We start from the raw sequence: 24,634 nt of genomic DNA on the forward strand, positions 1-24,634 counted from the left end.
GACTGCATACCCTGCTGACAGAGAGGCACAGACTGCAGGCCCTGCTGACAGAGAGGCACAGACTGCATACCCTGCTGACAGAGAGGCACAGACTGCAGACCCTGCTGACAGAGAGGCACAGACTGCAGACCCTGCTGACAGAGAGGCACAGACTGCAGGCCCTGCTGACAGAGGGCACAGACTGCAGGCCCTGCTGACAGAGGGCACAGACTGCAGACCCGGCTGACAGAGAGGCACAGACTGCAGATCCTGCTGACAGAGAGGCACAGACAGGCTGCAGATCCTACTGACGGTCAGTTACAGCAGCATGTAGGTTTCCTGCAGATACCGGGCTCCACCGGCCGCCTCCAGTAGGACGCTGGGTATGACAGGCAGTGGACGCCGCAGGCACAGAAATTGTACACCCTCGTTGGTCTGTGGTCCTCTTGGGCGGTGGCGCGAGCTGGCCGATTGGTCCGTGGTCCTCATGGGCGGTGGCGTGGGCTGGTCGACTGGTCCGTGGTCCTCATGGGCGGTGGCATGGGCTGGCCGACTGGCCCGTGGTCCTCTTGGGTGTTGGTGCAGGCCGGCCGACTGGTCCGTTGTCCGCTTGGGTGGTGGTGCGGACCGGCCTGTTGGCCCGTCGTCCTCTTGGGCGGTGGTGTGAGCTGGCCGACTGGTTCGTAGTCCTCTTAGGTGGTGGTGCAGGCCGGCCACTGGTTCGTGGTCTTCTTGGGCGGTGGTGTGGGCCGGCCGGCTGGTCCGTGGCTCTCTTGGGCGGCGGTGAGGCACTGTTTTTTCTTCTATGAGAGAACTTGGAACGTTATGCATAATTCAAGGCAGCTCCTAGTGAATGGCTACAGCAATCATGATTATTTTCTTTCCTACGACAGTGACACATCCACGTGAGTCAGGCGTCCACGGCGTACAGCACATCTCACATCATACATCCACGTGAGTCAGGCGTCCACGGCGTACAGCACATCTCACATCATACAGCGCATCAGGATGTGTCTCCAGAAGATATGTCCATCCACACATGGTGGCTGTGCCGCTACGCTCGCAGCTCAGGACACGAGCGAGCCTCACTCCACGTCAATATTCTCGTTACTGTCTTGGTCGTAGTCGGAGTTGCCGTCCGAGCCGTACTGGCCAGCTTCCCCACACTCCCCGCTTGCTCTGGCATCGGTGCTGGTAACGCTGACGTCGCCACAGTGACCAGACTCCTGCTGTCGATGTCCCTGGTTACCCTGCTGCTGGAGAGAGTGTTGGTGATTATAATGGTGGTGGTGGTGGTGGTGGTGATGGTGGGGTGAGAGGTTGTCTCTCTTGTCACCGTCAGGACCCGGCTTGAGGGGGTCGTTCACGGTATCCACATGGAGTATGGCCGACTGTGGCGACTCCTGTACGTGGTCGGGGGAGGAGCGGAGACCATGGCAGCCCTGGGAGTCCTGCTGCTCCTTGCCCCTGGCCCTAGAAGCTGTGCATGTTCGTAGACACGAACACTTCTCCCGTGACTGGCCGCCTTCCTCCTTCTTGTACTTGACGCGGCGGTTCTGGAACCAGATCTTTACCTGAGGGAGAGAAGAAGAACCTGTGTCAGGCAGCACCAGTACCTTGATACATACAGGTGTTGCTGGACCAGAGGTTGACGTGTCACGTTAACAGACTTGGACACCACAGGCCAGGCTAGGAAAAGAGGGCAGGCCAGCAGGCCAGGAAAGATGGCTTGGCCAGGGAGGAGAGCTAGGCATGTCTAGGAGAGAAGGCCAGACGGTGCCAGTGGAAGGGGCAAGGCTTTGTCAGGGGGCCTGGCCTGCAGGGCGGGATGGGGGGGGGGGGCATGGCTGGGGTAGAGGGCAAAACCTGGCCGGAAGGTGGGAGGTAATTCAGGGGGGGGGGGGCGCATCGCAGGAAACCGAACAATAACAAAGCCATGGAATCTAGCAACGTTACGGGGATGACGCCAGGCAGGTCGGTGTGGGGGACCTGGTTGACCCGGTGTAAATGTGAGGGAAAAGGAAGGCAGGAGGTGGGGCCACCCAGCCCTGTGTCACCAGTGTTCCGATGACACAGTGTTACACTTGTGCTACCTCGTCGCTTAATCTTCTATTTGTGTCATGTTTTTACTCCAGCACACCAGCCAGAGCCAGGTACTCATAGTGCTAACGAGAGGATGTTGGTTGGCGCGTATCGCTCACCGCACGTCTTGGAGAATAATGTTATAACTCACAGCCACCACTATCACCACATAACTAGCAACCTAAGCTGCTCTGGATTTGAGGTCAGCCATGTACCAAGTTATCTGTGAAATATATCATTTGTTGTTGTTGTTGTTGTTGTTGTTGTTGTGCATGTTTCTTATTTCTCCATGTCCGACGCTAAATAGTTTTTCTATATGTTTTGCAGAACTTTCGCCTGGCTATGTTGAATGTGTTTCCTATATTCCAAGTTGTGCTCGATGACCTAATGTATCTTCTGTGTTGTCAGGCTCATGACATCATGTCTTTGTCAACAGGATTTTGCCACCATGTTCTTGACGGAAGGACTTTGAGCCATTGAGACCTTCCCTTTCTTCTTCAGTTTGTCAACATGGATACAGCAAATATTTACGTTTTCTGATTTGTAAAATTCTAGTGTTTGTCAATGTGTCGGGATGGTCGAACCCTCAGGACACAAACCTGTTGTGGCAGTCCAAATGTTTCATCCCCAGGACACAACTTCTCGTTGTTGTCCACATATTCCATATTCGGGATATTGTGTCTCCCCAGACATTGATCTGTCTATCTGCCTTCCTTATCATCAGCCTTTTCTCTAATCAGATTTTCTGGTTTACTTTCTATAGTAGCAGCAAAATCGAGTGAACCAATTTCCATTTTCTTTCCCTGCATCCTTATAACCGTTCTTGATCACATGGGTTACTCGTGTGTATATGTGTGTGTGTGTGTGTGTGTGTGTGTGTGTGTGCGTGTGTGCGTGTGAGTGAGTGTGTGTTTGTGTGTGAGTGGGTGTGTGTGTGTTTTACCGTAGTGGGGGGGGGGGGGAACTCGCACGATCTGGGTAACTGAGTGTGAGACAGAGAAGGACTCACACGACCCAAGATAAGTGCGTGTGTGAAAGAAAGAGGGACTCATATGACTCGGTATGAGAGAGAGAGAGAGAGAGAGAGAGAGAGAGAGAGAGAGAGAGAGAGAGAGAGAGAGAGAGAGAGAGAGAGAGAGAGAGACTCACCTGCTTCTCAGAGAGGTTAAGGTAGGTGGCGATCTCAATCCTCCGTAGTCTGCTGAGGTACATGTTGGCTGAGAACTCTCGCTCTAACTCCAGCAGCTGCGTCGACGTGAAGGCTGTCCGGATCCTCTTGCAGGAGGGCATGTCCTCCGGCGGAGACTCCGAGCGGGGACGCGTCACACCCGCGGCTGGGGAAGAGGGGACGGCCGTCACAAGGGGACCTACTGGGTAGTGCAAGGGAGGGATTACGGGGGACTGCTGGAGGTGAGATGGAGAGATTGGGAGAGGAGTGGGGAGGGGGGGGGGAAGGTCCTGGAGGTGAGATGGAAAGAGTGGGAGGAGAGGGGGGAGGGGGGGCTGGAGGTGAGATGGAGAGAGTGGGAGGGGAGGGAGGCTGCTGCAGGAGAGGGAGGGAGGTAGGAGGACACACAACAGCTGTACAACACGCCACAAACACATTCTCACACTCATCTTACACAGGAGTGCAAACAAGACAAGATCTGATCTACATATAACTTTTTATGTCTCCTTCCATAGCAAAGAAACATTGTTTTTACTTTGTTTGTTCCTATTTTTGTATTAACTTCCAGGAATCAGGACCGTACCCCTTGCGATGGGGATGTAGTGAAGATGGAGAATGGTGTCAAAAGTGTAGTGAAGATACATTTATCGCGGCTGAACAGAAATTAGGTTTATCGTGGGTGTAGTGAAGAGCGCCATGATGATGTCTGACTCCGTCATGTGTTTGGAGACACGTACGAAAATAAATGTTATGTTGGAAGCACGGAAGTATTGACCCTGCTAGTGGCTCAGCGACTTACTTGAAAACAATGAACCAGTTGCGCAGATCTACCTTTTTTCGTTCATATTTACGCGCGAATATAAAGCTTCTGTTTTAGATCTTGTCCCATTCCTAAGAGCGAAGAACAAGGTAAAAGATTATGAGTGAAACATACGTAGTAGCTAACTAAAACAGGACATGATAAGTTTTATCCGAGAATAACGGAAGCTACTGTTAGATAATTAAGCCCATAACTACTCTTTCCAGCAAGTCACTTGTTGCTGGAAAAGTTCCAGAGGATTGGATGTTTGGTGGTGTACCATCCGTGGTCAAGAAGGGTGAGAATCAGCTTGAGATCCATACGTTATACGATTATGGAAACCATCAACGGAGGCAACATTGCACATCATTAGAGACTCGCTTCTGAAACATTCTCAATATTAAACGAAGCCAATCATACAGGAGAGATAGTGGTGTGTGTTGTGATATCATCAGACATGATGGTTGAGTCACATGGCGGGTGTCATCTATGTAGATTTATAAAATCATATCATAAATCATTGTATCAAAGGTTACTAGTACGAACCTGGGTCACACGGCACACACATGCTACTGGTCGACTGCCTGTAAAGACTAACACTCTGCTCTCAGGGTAGTTAGATGTAACAAATGATGGATGACACATCACTCTTACCACCATCTCTCTCTCTCTCTCTCTCTCTCTCTCTCTCTCTCTCTCTCTCTCTCTCTCTCTCTCTCTCTCTCTCTCTCTCTCTCTCTCATATATATATATATATATATATATATATATATATATATATATATATATATATATATATATATATATATATATATATATATGTAAAGGTATTCCGCTGTGATGTTGGGATATAGATGACTTTCTTAAGTACTTGCACCTGGTGAGGTGGATTGTCTCCATGAAACATGTCGTGCCACATGTACACAAAAATTACATGTTAAATGAAATTATATAAACTCCTACTCAAGTGCGATTTCACTTTCATAACTTTTATCACGGATAAGTGTGATCATATCTATCTGTTCATCTATCTATCTATCTACCTATCTATCTATCTATCTATCTATCTATCATTCTCTCTCTCTCTCTCTCTCTCTCTCTCTCTCTCTATATATATATATATATATATATATATATATATATATATATATATATATCACTTAATACCTCCTAACAGCCAGGATTCGAACCCAGGACAATTTGCGTGGTATATGTATATATATTACCAAACACTTGCAATGTGAGATCTGAAAATTCGCAGAGGATGCGTTGTTGGGCCGGGAACAAAGCTGCAGCAGAAGGTGAGGTGCCCAGGCTGAGGAGTGGCCGGCCGGCCGGCCTCACAAGTGGTTGTTGATGGTAATATTGATAAGTACAAATTATACACAACAGATGCGACATGGCTTGGTATAGTATACATTGTGGGCTGCAGTAATGCGAGGGAAGCAAGAGATAAGAAAGGTGAACAAAATACTGAGAATCATAAGAAGGATATTGGTAATTAAGCCCAGGTAACTGATCCTGGCTCTGTACTAGTACGTCCCCACCATGAATCTTGCGTCCAGGTAACTGATCCTGGCTCTGTACTAGTACGTCCCCACCATGAATCTTGCGTCCAGGTAACTGATCCTGGCTCTGTACTAGTACGTCCCCACCATGAATCTTGCGTCCAGGTAACTGATCCTGGCTCTGTACTAGTACGTCCCCACCATGAATCCTGCGTCCAGGTTTGGTCAACCAACTTGATACCAGACGTAGAGATGATAATGAAGACAACATGGTCAGCCAACTTGATACCAGACGTAGAGATGATAATGAAGACAACATGGTCAGCCAACTTGATACCAGACGTAGAGATGGTAATGAACACAAAATGGTCAGCCAACTTGATACCAGACGTAGAGATGATAATGAAGACAACATGGTCAACCAACTTGATACCAGACGTAGAGATGGTAATGAACACAAAATGGTCAGCCAACTTGATACCAGACGTAGAGATGATAATGAAGACAACATGGTCAACCAACTTGATACCAGACGTAGAGATGATAATGAAGACAACACAAGGATCAGCTGCCAGGATGATCCCGGGCTGGGGAGGCAGCCCACGAGAGCCAACTGCACGACCTCATCACTTAGAGAAGGCAAGATTGAGAGGTGATCTAAGACAGACATTATGAGAAGATTATGGTAATCTCGATATAGGCAGCTATCTTAGCCTAATTTGTCTCACTTATACAAGTAAACACAAACTGGTGAGCAACTGCTTTATCTCCAGTGAGGGGGAATCATTCTCTTAACAGGACTGTCAACGTGGAGTGATTGATCAATCGAACGCCATACATACGATGAGCAAAACACTTGACAATTAGTCGCCTTCAAGTGCTCGGGTGACATGATGACACACCTTGTGCCTCCTGACCTCCATACAAAGGTTACATCTTGTCTGGTTATCTTATTATCTTTACCACATTAATCCTTACGTTTCTCATTTCGTCCACCATCATAAACACATCCACTCGTCTCTTGTCATTACATCTACATCTTCTCCTTTATGTATTGTACGATCTTGTCAAGTGTTGGAGACTGAACTTGTATCATCATTGTATCATAGCAAACATTTAACACACAAACTCATATCAATCCCCCTCACAATTCTTCTCTGTCAAATATTATCATTATCATTATTATTATTATTATTATTATTATTATTATTATTATTATTATTATTATTATTATTATTATTATCATTATTATTATCATTACTATTATTATTATCATTATTATTATTATTATTATTATTATTAGTAGTAGTAGTAGTAGTAGTAGTAGTAGTAGTAGTAGTAGTATTATTGTTGTTGTTCTCATCATTATTATATTATTATTAATATTATTATTATTATCATTATTATTATTATTATTACTATTATTATTATTATCATTATCAATATTATTATTATTATTATTATTATTATTATTATTATTATTATTATTATTATTATTATAACCATTATTATCATCATTATCATCATTATTATTATATTTCTCAAATCACATGGCCTCCACTGGGACGTGTTTCTGTCCGTGCCATATCGGCTTCATTATTCTGTCTGAGGAATCAAGAAAGGCAGTCACACACACACACACACACACACACACACACACCAGTGTGGTGAGGGAGGTGTTGGCTGGGCGTCAGACAAACCAGCCAAGTGACACTAACATCATCAACAACAAAAACAACAACAATAGCAACAATTACAACCAACACTTTCTTACTTGTCATTCGGTCACCACAGACACGATGTGTGGTGTTCCCCTGGTCACCACGGTGTGTGGTGTTTCCCCTGGTCACCACGGTGTGTGGTGTTCCCCTGGTCACCACGGTGTGTGGTGTTCCCCTGGTCACCACGGTGTGTGGTGTTCCCCTGGTCACCACGGTGTGTGGTGTTCCCCTGGTCACCACGGTGTGTGGTGTTTCCCTGGTCACCACGGTGTGTGGTGTTCCCCTGGTCACCACGGTGTGTGGTGTTTCCCTGGTCACCACGGTGTGTGGTGTTTCCCTGGTCACCACGGTGTGTGGTGTTCCCCTGGTCACCACGGTGTGTGGTGTTCCCCTGGTCACCACGATGTGTGGTGTTTCCCTGGTCACCACGGTGTGTGGTGTTTCCCTGGTCACCACGATGTGTGGTGTTCCCCTGGTCACCACGGTGTGTGGTGTTTCCCTGGTCACCACGGTGTGTGGTGTTTCCCTGGTCACCACGATGTGTGGTGTTTCCCTGGTCACCACGGTGTGTGGTGTTCCCCTGGTCACCACGGTGTGTGGTGTTTCCCTGGTCACCACGGTGTGTGGTGTTTCCCTGGTCACCACGATGTGTGGTGTTTCCCTGGTCACCACGGTGTGTGGTGTTCCCTGGTCACCACGGTGTGTGGTGTTCCCCTGGTCACCACGGTGTGTGGTGTTCCCCTGGTCACCACGGCGTGTGTTGCCATCAGGCAGCGGAAGTGTGTCAAGGTTTGGGGTTGTGATCAGCGGAGGTACGTGTGTGGCGGGAGGCTGGCAACACTGCCAGCCTCATTCACGTTGAGAAGAGAAGGAAAACAATGGTCTTCACGGACCATCACACCTGGTCTTCACGGACCATCACACCTGGTCTTCACGGACCATCACACCTGGTCTTCACGGACCATTACACCAGGTCTTCACGGACCATCACACCTGGTCTTCACGGACCATCACACCTGGTCTTCACGGACCATCACACCTGGTCTTCACGGACCATCACACCTGGTCTTCACGGACCATCACACCTGGTCTTCACGGACCATCACACCTGGTCTTCACGGACCATTACACCAGGTCTTCACGGACCATCACACCTGGTCTTCACGGACCATCACACCTGATCTTCACGGACCATCACACCAGGTCTTCACGGACCATTACACCATGTCTTCACGGACCATCACACCTGGTCTTCACGGACCATCGCACCTGGTCTTCCCGGACCATCACACCTGGTCTCAGAACATCACACCTGGTCTTCATGGACCATCACACCTGGTCTTCACGGACCATCACACCTGGTCTTCACGGACCATCACACCAGGTCTTCACGGACCATTACACCATGTCTTCACGGACCATCACACCTGGTCTTCACGGACCATCGCACCTGGTCTTCCCGGACCATCACACCTGGTCTCAGAACATCACACCTGGCCTTCATGGACCATCACACCTGGTCTTCACGGACCGTCATACCTGGTCTTCACGACCCATCACACCTGGTCTTCACGCACCATCACACCTGGTCTTCACGGACCATCACTCCTGGTCTTCACGGACCATCACACCTGGTCTTCATGACCCATTATACCTGGTCTCCAGGGAGCATCACACCTGGTCTTCACGGACCATCACACCTGGTCTTCACGGACCATCACACCTGGTCTTCACGGACCATCACACCTGGTCTTCACGGACCATTACACCTGGTCTTCACGGACCATTACACTTGGTCTTCACGGACCATCACACCTGATCTTCACGGACCATCACACCTGGTCTTCACGACCCATCACACCTGGTCTTCACGGACCATCACACCTGGTCTTCACGACCCATCACACCTAGTCTTCACGGACCATCACACCTGGTCTTCACGACCCATCACACCTGGTCTTCACGGACCATTACACCTGGTCTTCACGGACCATCACACCACAACATTAGTATTATATGTTGTGGTATTGTTCACTTCAGTGGATGTTGTGTGTTGGCTGAGGTGTGACCAGTGAGCGGGAAGGAGATGGTACAGGGACGAGGACGATTTTCATGGTATGTGAGGCGACTGCTGGCTGGCTGGCTGACTGACTGCTGGCTGCTGGCTACTGGCTGGTTGGCCGCTGGCTGGTTGGCTACAGGCTGGTTGAATCTGCTCTTGGGCATCGTGCAGAGGCCGTGCCCCCTGGGCCTGGAGGTGACCATCGTCTCTACACTCACACGTCAGAAATCTTAACCGAACATACATATGTCCCTCCACATATACCATACTCTCTCTCTCTCTCTCTCTCTCTCTCTCTCTCTCTCTCTCTCTCTCTCTCTCTCTCTCTCTCTCTCTCTCTCTCTGCACCGTGACGTATTCCCATCCTGCACTACACCCACACATTACTCTCCTTTAAACAGTGTTCTTCCCCACACACAGTTGTCTCCCATGTACTTAATACCGTCTCCCCCCATGTACATAATACTATCTCTCCCATGTACATAATACTATCTCTCCCATGTACATAATACCATCTCTCCCATGTACAAAATACTATCTCTTCCATGTACATGATAACGGAGGAGTTACAGTAGTGGCTGTAGTCCTGACTGACGCCAAAGAAATGGAACAAGAAAGTCTTCCAGAACACTGGAAGATCTGGAGAAGACAAAGAGAACAGCGGACAGACCCAGACCCATAAGGCTCATAGTCCTGGGAAAGTTTATTATGTATATGCTCTGACGATGTGTCAGTAGTGACCCGCCTGATATGTTGCTCAGGATGTGGCTGAGGAAGATGAAGGTGTCAGTAAGTGGTAGAGGAATATGTTGTGCTGGACCAGCGTCTGGTGAGTGTGGTATGTAAGTTACTGGAAAAGATAATCAGAAAGAAAATAGATAACTTCTTGCTTAGGAGAAACTCTCTCAGCGAGAAATAGAGCGGATGCAGACAAAGAAAATTATTCATAAAATATTTTGTGAGACTTGTATGAGCAAGTGAGGTCCGTTTGAGAGTACACACAGTTGAGTAGACTGGGTGTGTCTGGAGCAGAGAGCATTGGATGTGGCACCATGTATCAGGTCGGTGAAGAAGCTGGATCGTCAGACAGGAGCGAGGGTGTAGGTTTCTTGCATGGATGGTAAATCATCTTTCTTAAAAAGAACAAAAGACGAATGTGAAAACATCCTTGTGGAAATGGTACGAGGTGAGCACTGACATGTTGCAAGGCTAAGTTATGAGAACCTCTCTTCTTGATCTGTGTCAATGACTCGTCAGAAGGATTGGACTCATACCTGAATATGTTTGCGGATGATGCCGAAATTATGAGGGAAGTAAAGAGTGAGGAAGATTGCATCAACTTACAAGGAAATCTAGAGAAGGTTGGACTGATGCATGTATGGTGAAATTCAACCCAAATAAATTCAAACTAAAGATGATGGAACTCAGTTGAAGAAGGATTCTGTTCGAGTATTACCGAGATCATGTTTCTCATGTTTGTTTACCGCACCTAACGAAGTATGAACAACTGAGAGAGTGGGCCCAGAGGAGGACAACAAAGTTTTTTTCCGGGATGAAGAAAACTGAGTTACAGTGGGAGGGCAAGAGGCCGTCAGAGTGTCTATCTTAGTAGTAAGAGTCAATTCAGCTGGTAGAAGACGATAGATTTTATGCCATGGTGGACTGCAAGGGTACATACACAATCATAGATTTTAAACCTGTTTGATGATGTCATCAAACAGCAGTTTTTCGAAAATTTTGCAAAGTTAGAACAACCAGAGGAGAGCTCTTGAAATCAAACAAGGAACACCAGAAAATATGTAAAGAAGATGATTTTACAGTTTGAAAATAACTGATAAATGGAATGAAATTAATGAAGACATTGTGAATGTGGACAACCTACAGAAATCTAACACGATGTATGATGCCAGAAAATGTTCAAACGATATGGACCTGTTAGTGAAGAGCTTCCTTCCCCTACAACACACACACACACACACACACACACACACACACACACACACAGTACCGTCCCGTCATAAGAGCAACATAACAATGAATTCGATAAAATCCGGTTACGCGCGAGGACCGGTGTTGGGGCCGACCCGAACAGGTTTTGGTAATGGTGGAACAAGGTCCTAACTGCTTGTTAACGAAGGACAGGTGTGTCGGGGTAATTAATGGCGGACTTGGGAATGTGGCAGGGAAGATCGCTGCTTCTTTCTTATTTTCTCTCTTTGTCTGACGTTCATTTTTGTTAGTTCTCTGGTCGTCTTGCTAGAAGCGAGCTGCCCCACCAACACAGAACCTGATACATGTGTTACGTGGCGTGAACACCTGCTTCACAGCCCCCTCCCCCCACGCACACAGTACAACAACCACCACAACACTTGATCAAGAACGACAACAACGCCAGGTTCCACGTCACAAATTTATGACCTAAATGTTGAAGGTGAGAACAATGTCAGGAACACGTCAGGCAGGGAGGTTAGGGCTGGCCAGGGCTGACAGTGGAGTACAGCCTCCTGACGTTACCTGACAGCTCAGCGAGACACGTGCAGGAAGGTGAGGTGTTAACCCACCTCCAGTGTCACAAGTCTTGTGTCTGCTGGCGTCTGGAGGTCTGGTGAGTTGTTTAAGGTGTCACTCGGTCATGTGGTGACCTGATCCCCTCACCAACGCTCCAGTACTGCCCAGTTCGCTGTCAGGCCAGGCTGTGGTCATGATGGAGGGGGAGGGGGAGGACCTTGTATCTGTACCAGGTTGTGGAGGGAGGACTGGCTCTGCCCGGGGCAGTTCGGGGGGTGAGGTTCCCAGGAAGACTTCGCATCTTGACTCACAAGTCTGACACCAGGAACTTACACTCTCCAGGACAGTGAGGACAGTTCCCCCACTAACACTGGTTTCTCCTCCAAAAACACATCCCCTGGTTCATTTGTCCTCCAACAACATCCTGTGGTTCATCTACCCTCCAACAACATCCTGTGGTTCATCTATCCTCCAACAACATCCTGTGGTTCATCTACCCTCCAACAACATCCTGTGGTTCATCTATCCTCCAACAGCATCCTGTGGTTCATCTATCCTCCAACAACATCCTGTGATTCATCTATCCTCCAACAACATCCTGTGGTTCATCTATCCTCCAACAACATCCTGTGGTTCATCTATCCTCCAACAACATCCAGAGGTTCGTGTGTCGCCCCAGCATGAGGGACAGGAGCGTGGTAGACAGTGGAAAAGATACGGCAGATGTTTCCTGCAGGCCAACCTGGGATCAGTTGTACAACAGAACACGTCATCCAGGATTATACAGCATACAACTCAACTTCCTCTTCATCCTAACCTCAGACTGCAGGAAATCGATCACCCTGAGCCAGATAGAAGTTATCATGAAATAAGCGACTCACGTGGCTGTGTTCAGCAGCCACGTGAGACCTCGTGTGGTGCAGGTGACATGAGGTACGTGTACCTGGTAGGTGTACCAGGCATGCGGTCTGGCCAGTGTACCTGGCAGGTGTACTAGGCATGCAGTCTGGCCAGTGTACCTGGTCGGTGTTGGGAAACATGAGGGAAGACAGTAGCATGGGAGAATAGGTCACCACACATTAGTATGGCCGGGCTGTCCACACTTGAGGTCGTATACTGAATGATCAATGTAAGCGGAAATGTTCGTCACCAAGAACACTTTGTCGCACCAGCCTAACTGGCCGGGACGTATGGTGGGTCTCTTGACCCCCAGACTCGAACCCGTGGCCAGTTCTCCCATGGTCTGGACTCTGGATCAACTTTGTACTTCCATATTCTTTTGGTGTGTTCGTAACGGGTCGCCTGAACCGAAGTCACTCATTTGCTGCCCAGACCTTCCTTCCCTACACAACCCACGAGCATGGGACACTTCCAGCTGCTGCTGACCTTCCCCCGGCTACCCTAACCTCACCCTGTCTGTGTCTACTTCTACACACACACACACACACACACACACACACACACACACACACACACACACAGCACAATTAGGTAAACTTGAAGAGGTATCTACACACACACGAAGTCAACAAAGGCATTAAATTCTTTCCTCCCCGTAACATGCAAGTGTTGGTCACGTCACATGATGCAACATGGCCGAGCTGACGATATATCCAGCCAAGGTTAAGGTAGAGACACAATGTTACCCAGCCACTTTTTGTGGCGTGACCCGTGTGGGGGGAGGGGGGGGGGGTTACTGACACACCAGTACTGGCTTGACCTAATCTGACGCTGCGACTCTGGACCTGACCAGACCTAGGGGCTCCACCGGGGCGGACTCCCTCGTTCTTTTAAATGCCTCACAATCCTTATCTTAAATGCCTCACAATCCTTATCTTAAATGCCTCACAATCCTTATCTTAAATGCCTCACAATCCTTATCTTAAATGCCTCACAATCCTTATCTTAAATGCCTCACAATCCTTATCTTAAATGCCTCACAATCCTTATCTTAAATGTGAGGCGTCGCAGGCCGCTGGTTCCCCAGTGGTGCCCTACGTGGGTCTTGATTCGTGTATAAGTTTCTTGTTGGTTGTGTTTTGTTTACTTACATATGCAGAAGAAAACAAAAGGAAGGAATTGTAAGACATACTCCCTGCCCTCCCCTCCCCTCCCCCTTCCAATGCGGGGGGGGGGGGGGGGGGTTCGCTTCCGGGGTCCGTGGTGTCGCTTCTCGACGACCCTGACCTTGACTTTGACCTTGACCTTGACCCTGTCCCCACCTTATCCTGGGTTACTGACCCGCCTAAAGTGACGAACTACGTCACACACTGCCCATCAACCCCCACCCTTCATGCCATACCCCATATATATATATATATATATATATATATATATATATATATATATATATATATATATATATATATATAAGGGGTAATCGCACTTCAGTAAGAATTCGGATAATTTCATTTATTAAAACTTTACAGTAAACAAAAAGTTCCACGGGAAAAGTTCGCCTCGTCAGGTTTACAGTTTACAAAGTTTCAACTCACAACATAAACATACACGCTTGTTGACCCCCCCCCCCCCCCACACACACACACCAGACTCTCCTGGCCATTAAAGGATAAATGAGGGATGCTTGCCTTGTGGTTAGGTTAGGTTAGGTTGGGCGGGGTTGGTTACCCTGGGCTGCGTGTTCAACTACTCATGTTATCTTGATAATTCCTTCATAATGATGATAGGACGGCTTTAAAGTTACCTGAGGATACGTTAAAGTTACCTGAGGATACGTTAGAATTATTACTATTACCATTGAAGACTTTGTAAACTTTTTGTGTAGGTAAGGAGGAACAAATGATGTTAGTGGTGGATGTGAAGCAAAATATGTATCAGGTCCATTGTAAACATGTCTCTGGCACTGATGCCAACCTCTCTAACTGGTAAATCATTGCATATATCAACAATCCTACCAAAGATAAGATATCTCCCCACAGTACAGCCTTCGCCCAATTGTTGGTTACCATTACTACCAGTGATGTGAGACGAATCTCTCTACCTATCTATCTATCAACCTTTGATAGATTTGGATGCCTCTACCAGACCTTCCCTCAACCTTCTCTTTTCTGAACTAAATCAATTTAAGTCATCAACTTGGCTCTCATATAGGAATCCTCTTGTTAGTTCGTGTCTGTATATTGTGTCGTCTGTCTCTGGTGTCTGTGCTGGCACCTGTAACCTAATCTACCGTTATTTTCTGTCAAAACTTGTTTTTGATTTCTATAAAAATGAAGTCGGTTGTAGCGACGAGAACATTACTGAGCGCAGGATCAAGACAGACAACATCACACGAGCGCCAACTGTGCTCCTCCGTCAGGGTTCAGTATGACGTTCCCAGATATGACGTACTGACCGAGGAAATCTGTCTCTCTGTCTAATACACAGTCAAGATTCTGAAGTCCCAGTGATATAGTTTCCTTCCAGTCCAGTTGTCTCTAACTGCGGTAATTAGTCACGTGTTCTCCGTTCGTTAACACACAATGTTCTAATACATGACTATTTTTCGTTTGTATGTATGTACAGCCGTGGCGGGCCAGCCTACCTCACTAGTGTGCCCACCTGGACACCCAACATGGCAGTGTTTGAGACGATGTCATCCAACTTCCTCAGGAGATTGTCCAGTTGTGCACCAGCCAAGCACAATTTTCTCCTCTTCCACCCCACACACAACTTGTGGTCCTGATGCCTACCTCATACAACAATTCTATTCCTACCCAGCATAATGCATTCATCATCCTCTCCTTCATCTTTCAGTAAAGTTATTGTGAGTCGTAACCTCGCTTTCCTGAACTTCTGCTGGTCGACGAGTCTTCCTCGCGGGCTGGAAGGTGTTTACAGCAACTAACATATCTTCCAACAGCAACTAACATATCTTCGCACTTTTCTACCATATTTGTCAACATTGATTCACCATCCTGTACATCGAATATTTTTGCAGTAATATATATATATATATATATATATATATATATATATATATATATATATATATATATATATATATATATATATATATATTAGACGTGTCATTATATTAGACGTGTGGTTATAATAGACGTGTAGTTATGATAAACGTGTGGTTACATTAGACGTGTGGTTAGGTTAGACAAGATTTACCTCCACTTCTATATACATCAGAACATAACCATCTATTCCTACATCACTTACTATAATTCTTTTTCTTAGTTTGGTTTTTGGTTGTCCAATAATATCTCGATTTCTCTCCATCATGTTGTGTTGCAACACATCCACTCACACAAGTGTAGCCCATCCACATGACATTCTTCACCCTACTATAACATTATATATATATATGTATATGTGTATATATATATATATATATATATATATATATATATATATATATATATATATATATTTTTTTTTTTTTTTTTTTTTCAGACTATTTGCCATTTCCCGCGTTAGCGAGGTAGCGTTAAGAACAGAGAACTGGGCCACTGAGGGAATATCCTCACCTGGCCCCCTTCTCTGTTCCTTCTTTTGGAAAATTAAAAAAAATTGAGAGGGGAGGATTTCCAGCCCCCCGCTCCCTCCCCTTTTAGTCGCCTTCTACGACACGCAGGGAATACGTGGGAAGTATTCTTTCTCCCCTATCCCCAGGGATATATATAACATATATACATGTATATATATATATATACACACACACGTACATATTCATTCTTGCTCACCTTCATCCATTCCTGAAGCCACCCTGCCCCACAGGAAACAGCACAAATGCATGAAGGAAAAGAAAACAGACATTTACATTCTCCTCTCTTACCCCACATACTAGATTGCTCCTTCCCGTGTTAGCAAGGTAGTTCCAGAAACAGATGAAGAAAGGCCACATTCGCTCTCCAGCTATTACATGTAATGCATCACGTCCACAGCTCCCTATCCACAACCAGTCCCCAGAGACCTTTCCATGGTTTACACTGGATGCTTCACATGTCCTCGTACACTCCAATGACAGCACTCTGACCCCAGCATACTTTATTCGAGTTCACTCTATTCCATGCAAATCTTTCACCCTCCTGCATGTTCAGGCTCCAATCACTTTAAATCTTTTTCACTCCACATTTCCATCTCCAATCTGGTCCCTATTTCAGGGGTCCTTGAGCTGCAAGACTGCGCTACAGTCAGTAGCAGGTAAAGGACGGGTGAGTTTCTTTGGAATGACAAGTTCATGGATGATGAGGTTGTAACCTGACGATACCACATTACTGAAGGTGTTGTGACCACTGGAAGTGACCACTGGTGGTGTGACCACTGGTGGTGTGACCACTGGAGTTGTGACCACTGGTGGTGTGACCACTGGTGGTGTGACCACTGGAGTTGTGACCACTGGTGGTGTGACCACTGGAGTTGTGACCACTGGTGGTGTGACCACTGGTGGTGTGACCACTGGTGGTGTGACCACTGGTGTTGTGACCACTGGTGGTGTGACCACTGGTGTTGTGACCACTGGTGGTGTGACCACTGGAGTTGTGACCACTGGTGGTGTGACCACTGGTGGTGTGACCACTGGTGTTGTGGCCACTGGTGGTGTGACCACTGGTGGTATGACCACTGGAGGTGTGACCACTGGTGGTGTGACCACTGGAGTTGTGACCACTGGAGTTGTGACCACTGGTGGTGTGACCACTGGTGGTGTGGCCACTGGTGGTGTGACCACTGGTGGTATGACCACTGGAGGTGTGACCACTGGTGGTGTGACCACTGGAGGTGTGACCACTGATGGTGTGACCACTGGAGGTGTGACCACTGGTGGTGTGACCACTGGAGGTGTGACCACTGGTGGTGTGACCACTGGAGGTGTGACCACTGGTGGTGTGACCACTGGAGGTGTGACCACTGGTGGTTGTGACCACTGGTGGTGTGACCACGGGTGGTATGACTACTGGTGGTGTGACCACTGGTGGTATGACTACTGGTGGTGTGACCACTGGTGGTGTGACCACTGGTGGTGTGACCACTGGAGGTGTGACCACTGGTGGTGTGACCACTGGAGGTGTGACCACTGGTGGTTGTGACCACTGGTGGTGTGACCACGGGTGGTATGACTACTGGTGGTGTGACCACTGGTGGTGTGACCACTGGTGGTGTGACCACTGGTGGTGTGACCACTGGTGGTTGTGACCACTGGTGGTGTGACCACGGGTGGTATGACTACTGGTGGTGTGACCACTGGTGGTGTGACCACGGGTGGTATGACTACTGGTGGTGTGACCACTGGTGGTGTGACCACTGGAGGTGTGACCACTGGTGGTGGACGGGTCAGGAAGTGTGGGCGTCGGGAGCATAATTTTTGCCACCACAGGAATCCATCACTTCCCTCCTGTGGTGTGGTAGATGAGGAGGAGGAGGAGGTGGCACATGTGGGGTGGTCATAATGTTGTATAATGTATCATACTACATGTGGGGTGGTCATAATGTTGTATAATGTATCATACAACATGTGGGGTGGTCATAATGTTGTATAATGTATCATACAACATACACGCGTGACTCACTCCTCTGTGGAAAAACATTCAAAATTTCACTGGAAAATGATGTTAGTCTTGTTGCATGTATGGGATGGGTTTTATATTCTCCGATGTGCAAACGAGACGCGGGACCTTAGGTAATGTTGGCAGAGAAAACGGGATCTACTAAGATATGTTATGTTATGTTGTTACCATGTGAGCCGCTGTATGTGTCCTCCTGGTGAGGTGTCTCATACAAAGTGGCTCAACGGTGTACCAGACAACCTATGGTGAGGCCAGGCCCCCTGGCAGGCCTAGCCTATCATGCCCGTAAGGCCTGCCTTAAGTTAATGATAATGATATTGATAATGATAATAATAATAATAATAATAATAATAATAATAATAATAATAATAATAATAATATATAACGACCAGAGGAATGTTGTGTATGACTGAGGCCAGAGTTCATCTGTATATGACGCTACCTCACTAAGGCGGGAGAAGAATTCTCTCTCTCTCTCTCTCTCTCTCTCTCTCTCTCTCTCTCTATATATATATATATATATATATATATATATATATATATATATATATATATATATATATATATATATATATATATAAATATTTATATTTATTCATTTATCATACTTTGTCGCTGTCTCCCGCGTTAGCGAGGTAGCGCAAGGAAACAGGCGAAAGAATGGCCCAACCCAACCATATACACATGTATATACATACACGTCCACACACGCACATATACATACCTATACATCTCAACGTATACATATACATACACACACAGACATATACATATATACACATGTACATAATTCATACTGTCTGCCCTTATTCATTCTCGTCGCCACCCCGCCACACATGAAATGACAAACCCCTCCCCCCGCATGTGCGCGAGGTAGCGCTAGGAAAAGACAACAAAGGCCACATTCGTTCACACTCAGTCTCTAGCTGTCATGTATAATGCACCGAAACCACAGCTCCCTTTCCACATCCAGGCCCCACAGAACTTTCCAAGGTTTACCCCAGACGCTTCACATGCCCTGGTTCAATCCACTGACAGCACGTCGACCCCGGTATACCACATCGTTCCAATTCACTCTATTATTTTATCTATATCTATATATATATGTGTGTGTGCGTGTGTGTGTGTGAGAGACTTGGCAGCTGACTTGATGTTAACCTGTCCCCAGTCCCACATAAGATAACACATCAGGAGACTAAACGTTTGATGGCAAAAATCAGAATAACATTCAAGTTCATGAGTTAGGGAACATGGCAGCGCGCTGGTCATAACATCCATCAAACCAGAACATACTTCTCTCAGGTTTGGTCACCGTAGCTAAAGAAACATAAAGTTCTAATACAGGAGGTGTAGAGGAAGACAATAAAGAGGGTACCAGAATTACGAGACCTGACTTACAGGAAAAGGCTAGAAGCCTTGAAATTGCACACAAGGGGAGAGAGAAGAGTGAGGGGTGACCTGATCACAATATGTAAGGTTTTTAAGAGATGGATGATGTAGTGAGAACATAACGTAGGAACATAACAACCGGAGAACGTAACGTAGGAACATAACGTAGGAACATAACAATCAGAGAACATAACCTACGGAACATAACAACCAGAGAACATTACGTGAAACAAATTATGAAGATCTATTAAAGAAAATAGACATAAAGTAAAACCATTACAGTACAAGAATGTTGGATGAATGGAATAGAACGAATGACGTAATTAATGCAGAGAGAATGCAAAGATTTACGAAACTGGATGATGGTAAAGTATGTTGACGAACATGAACAAGGATCATGTTGATCACATAATCCAGCGTGACCACAGGATCATGTTGATCACATAATCCAGCGTGACCACAGGATCATGTTGATCACATAATCCAGCGTGACCACAGGAATAATTGTAGTATTGATAATAATGATATTCATTGATAACTATTATCGATGATATGTATCATAATAACCATCTTGTTCGTTCCCGTGTGTCGGTAAATATGTATTTACCTATATGTACTGTGAGGTGGGCGGGGAGGGAGGGGGGGGGGCGTCTCTACCATCATACAACTTCAAAAATTTTCATCACAGTGTCCACATTTACCATTTCCTGTCATCTTCAGCCACAACCCTTACGCTATAATCTACTTATGTATACTTCTTTCTTATGTTAACTAAGACTGCACGGTCAACTGACGCCCTAATAAAATATTAACGCTATATATATATATATATATATATATATATATATATATATATATATATATATATATATATATATATACTTCCCACGTATTCCCTGGGTGTCGTAGAAGGCGACTAAAAGGGGAGGCTGGAAATCCTCCCCTCTCGTTATTTTTTAAATGTTCCAAAAGAAGGAACAGAGAAGGGGGCCAGGTGAGAATATTTCCTCAAAGGCCCAGTCCTCTGTTCTTAACGCTACCTCGCTAACGCGGGAAATGGCGAATAGTATGAAAAGAAAAAAAAATGTATATATATATATATATATATATATATATATATATATATATATATATATATATATATATATATATATATATATATTATCCCTAAGGATATGGAAGTAAGAATACTTCCTACGTATTCCCTGCGTGTCGTAGAAGGCGACTAAGAGCTAAAAGGGGAGGGAGCTGGGGGCTGGAAATCCTCCCCTCTCGTTTTTTTTTATTTCATTTTCCAAAAGAAGGAACAGAGAAGGGGGCCAGGTGAGGATATTACCTCAAAGGCCCAGTCCTCTGTTCTTGACGCTAACACGGGAAATGGCGAATAGTACGAAAAAAAAAAAAAAAAAAAAATATATATATATATATATATATATATATATATATATATATATATATATATATATAAATATATATATATATATATATATATATATATATATATATATATATATATATATATATATATATATATATATATATATATATATATGGGGTTGCTAGGGAGGTACATGCAAGAGTTTTGGAGAGAGGGGCAAGTATGCAGTCTGCTGTCGACGAGAGAGCTTAAGAAGTGAGTCAGTTGTTGTTAGCTGATAATACAGCGCTGGTGGCTGATTCATGTGAGAAACTGCAGAAGCTGGTGACTGAGTTTGGTAAAGTGTGTGAAAGAAGAAAGCTGAGAGTAAATGTGAATGAGAGCAAGGTTATTAGGTACGGTATGGTTGAGGGGACAAGTCAATAGGGAGGTAAGTTTGAATGGAGAAAAACTGGAGGAAGTGAAGTGCTTTAAATATCTGAGAGTGGATTTGGCAGCGGATGGAACCATTGAAGCGGAAGTGATTCATAGGGTGGGGGAGGGGGCGAAAGTTCTGGAGCGTTGAAGAATGTGTTGAAAACGAGAACGTTATCGCGGAGAGCAAAAACGGGTATGTTTGAATGAATAGTGGTTCCAACAATATCGAGTAAGTAATGAAAGGATAAGAGAGATGTGTGGTGGTAAAAACAGTGTGGTTGAGAGAGCAGAAGAGGGTGTTTTGAAATGGTTTGGTCACATGGAAAGAATGAGTGAGGAAAGATTGACAAAGAGGATATAAGTGTCAGAGGTGAAGGGAACGAGAAGTGGGAGACCAAATTGAAGGAGGAAGGATGGAGTGAAAAAGATTTTGAGCTATCGGGGCCTGAACATGCAGGAGGGTGAAAGGCATGCAAGGAATAAAGTGAACTAGAACGATCTGGTATACCGGGGTCGACTTGCTGTCAATGGATTGAACCAGGGCATGTGAAGCGTCTGGGGTAAACCATGGAAAGTTTTGTGGGGCCTGGATGTGGAAAGGGAGCTGTTGTTTCGGTGCATTACACATGATAGCTAGAGACTGAGTGTGAACGAATGTGGCCTTTGTTGTCTTTTCCTTGCGCTACCTCGCTAACGCGGGAGACAGTGACAAAGTATAATAAATAAAAAAAGAAAAGGAAAGAGAGAAGAAAAAGAAAAACATATATATATATATATATATATATATATATATATATATATATATATATATATATATATATATATATATATATATATATTCTTATGGATCCACGGGGAAAATGAAACACGATAAGTTCCCAAGTGCACTTTCGTGTAATAATCACATCGAGGGAGACACAAGAGAAAATGTCAATTGATACTTAACGAAGAGACGTAGCTAGGACGCCATTTGGTAAACTTGTTTACCAAATGGCGTCCTTGTTACGTTGTGTGTGTGTGTGTGTGTATGTGTGTGTGTGTGTGTGTGTGTATGTGTGTGTGTGTGTGTGTGTGTGTGTGTAAAACAACGTCCTGCTGTGTCAGCTCTCATATCAGGAACGTGGCTGACTCCGGTGCCCTCTTCGCCAGGCTGACAATCTCAGGCCAGCGTGGCCACAGCCTGCTGACCTAAGCTGAAGCTCTCACTCACTGTACACGGCAACATATGACTCGCCGAAGGGAAATTACCATGACATAAGTGATCCTTAATTACAGCCGAAATGGCAACAGTGACGCGAGAGGGAAAACTGGTATGGTAACAGTGGGGCTAGAGGGAGATGGTGAGGATGATGATGAGTAATGAAGAGTGAACACATAGTGAAGGTCCATATCGGGGTGAGAGGTGAGGGTAGTGTGGTGAGAGGTGAATGTAGTGTAGTCAGAGGTGAGGGCAGTGTGGTGACAGGTGAGGGTAATGTGGTGTCAGGTGAGGGTAGTGCGGTGAGAGGTGAGGGTAATGTGGTGAGAGGTGAGGGTAGTGTGATGTCAGGTGAGGGTAGTGTAGTGAGAGGTGAGGGTAATGTGGTGAGAGGTGAGAGTAGTGTGGTGTCAGGTGAGGCACCACATGCTTACACTCACCTGTTGGCACCTGACACTTTTCCGTTGGCACGGGCGTGGTGGTGTTCAGGTGTGGGCGTGCTGGCGTGGCAGGGGCATAGAGCGGGGCGTACACGTGGGGCATGGGCAGCGAAACAGGAACAGGGCGCAACACGGGCGTCTGTGGCAGGCTGACGGGCGTGTGGGCCAGGCTGGAGCCCAGCGTGGGCGTGAAAGTAGAGGAGAGCGTGGGCGCCATAGCCTGCTTCAGGGCGGGCGGGATGGGGACGCAGGCGCGGCAGGAGTACAGGGAGAGGACGTCGCTGTGCTTCCCCGGCGGGCATGGGTGTAGAGGTAAGAGGGCGGGCATGGGCGTGCTGCTGGGCGGGCTGTAGGGCCGTGGGCAGCGCCCGCTGCCCTCGGAGGGGCGAGGGGATATGAGCGAGTCCACCAGGAAGGAGCGAGACATCGTGATCATGGGAGCGAGCGGTCCGCTGCTGAGCCTCGGCTGGCCCGGGCAGTGGTGCCAGGCTCTAGTCTTGTGGTGCCCAGGTCTCCCGGGTCAGGCTGGCCATCAGGTCAGGGAGCAACACGTCGTGACCTGGGCTGTGTCTCGTCTCGGGTCACCCTCCGCTAGGCTCGGTAACACTGAACCTTAAGGCACAAAGTCTGTATGCAAATCACGCGGAAAAACCTGTCATTTTCTCTCGTGAGTCGCAGTTTCCCGTCCACTGTAGACGAGACGGACTGAGGCAGCAGCTGAGGGCGCGAGACTTGGTGTGGCAGGAGGGACGAGGGGAACTGCTGTAGCAACAAGCTGGTGGGGCCTGGGGCGTTGCTGCCTCGCCTCCCATTACTGCCTCTCTCTCTCTCTCTCTCTCTCTCTCTCTCTCTCTCTCTCTCTATCTCTCCCTCTTTTGCAAGTTTGGAGGTTAAAGGGACATAAGATACACTTATGTGTATTTGTGATATTGGTAATAAAGACACTTGTGCGGAAGGAAGTAATTCCCGAGGCATCATTTTGCCGGGAGAAGATCAATATGAGCGCGGGAGCCCAGCACGTGCAACTGGTGATTGGTTAACGGGATCCGGGATATACCAGTCGCGTGGCCCGGTGGCAAGCATGCGCACTCCCTCCTGCCTCTCAGAGCCATATTATAATATGTTCTTGTTGTTATGACTAATTAATATAAATGTGGAAGCTGTTTCTTACTATAGTTACTACAAAAAAATGATCTGTTTAGATCTGAAAATTTACTTGACCCAGGAAAATGTCCGTCATTTGCACGTGTTGTACACGAGAGCTCCGCCCTCACGCGCGGCCCCCGACCAATGGGAGAGGAGGTAGGCGGAGCCAGGACAGCTCCTACTCCCCCCCCCCCCCCAAGGCCTAACGCTACCACACTTCTCATTAAGATTTATTAAAATACTGATAACACAACTATCAACATTATCATATAACATTTTGATGAATCTGTTAAATGGTTAAGCATACGTTAAGAGGGACGTGGC

General features: G+C 46.6%; 1 protein-coding gene and 1 long non-coding RNA gene across 2 annotated transcripts in view; one reads left to right on the top strand and one right to left on the bottom strand.

Moving 5' to 3' along the window:
• The window catches only part of LOC139752960 (uncharacterized), a 31,640-nt gene extending 27,546 nt beyond the window's left edge, over window positions 1–4,094 (top strand). The window contains exon 3 of the long non-coding RNA XR_011713624.1: window positions 3,798–4,094. This is a non-coding gene — a long non-coding RNA (uncharacterized lncRNA). The remainder of the gene's footprint in view (window positions 1–3,797) is intronic.
• On the bottom strand, window positions 282–23,957 carry LOC139752959 (GS homeobox 1-like). The gene is made up of 3 exons (XM_071669087.1): window positions 23,165–23,957; window positions 3,211–3,395; window positions 282–1,553 (listed from the first exon to the last, which is right to left on the bottom strand). Exons 1-3 carry the CDS (start codon window positions 23,598–23,600, stop codon window positions 1,065–1,067), a joined length of 1,110 nt encoding a protein of 369 aa, XP_071525188.1. The 5' UTR covers window positions 23,601–23,957; the 3' UTR covers window positions 282–1,064.
• Between the last annotated feature and the right edge of the window lie 677 nt (window positions 23,958–24,634).

Source organism: Panulirus ornatus, chromosome 13 (assembly GCF_036320965.1).
Source record: "Panulirus ornatus isolate Po-2019 chromosome 13, ASM3632096v1, whole genome shotgun sequence".
Lineage (NCBI taxonomy): Eukaryota > Metazoa > Arthropoda > Malacostraca > Decapoda > Palinuridae > Panulirus > Panulirus ornatus.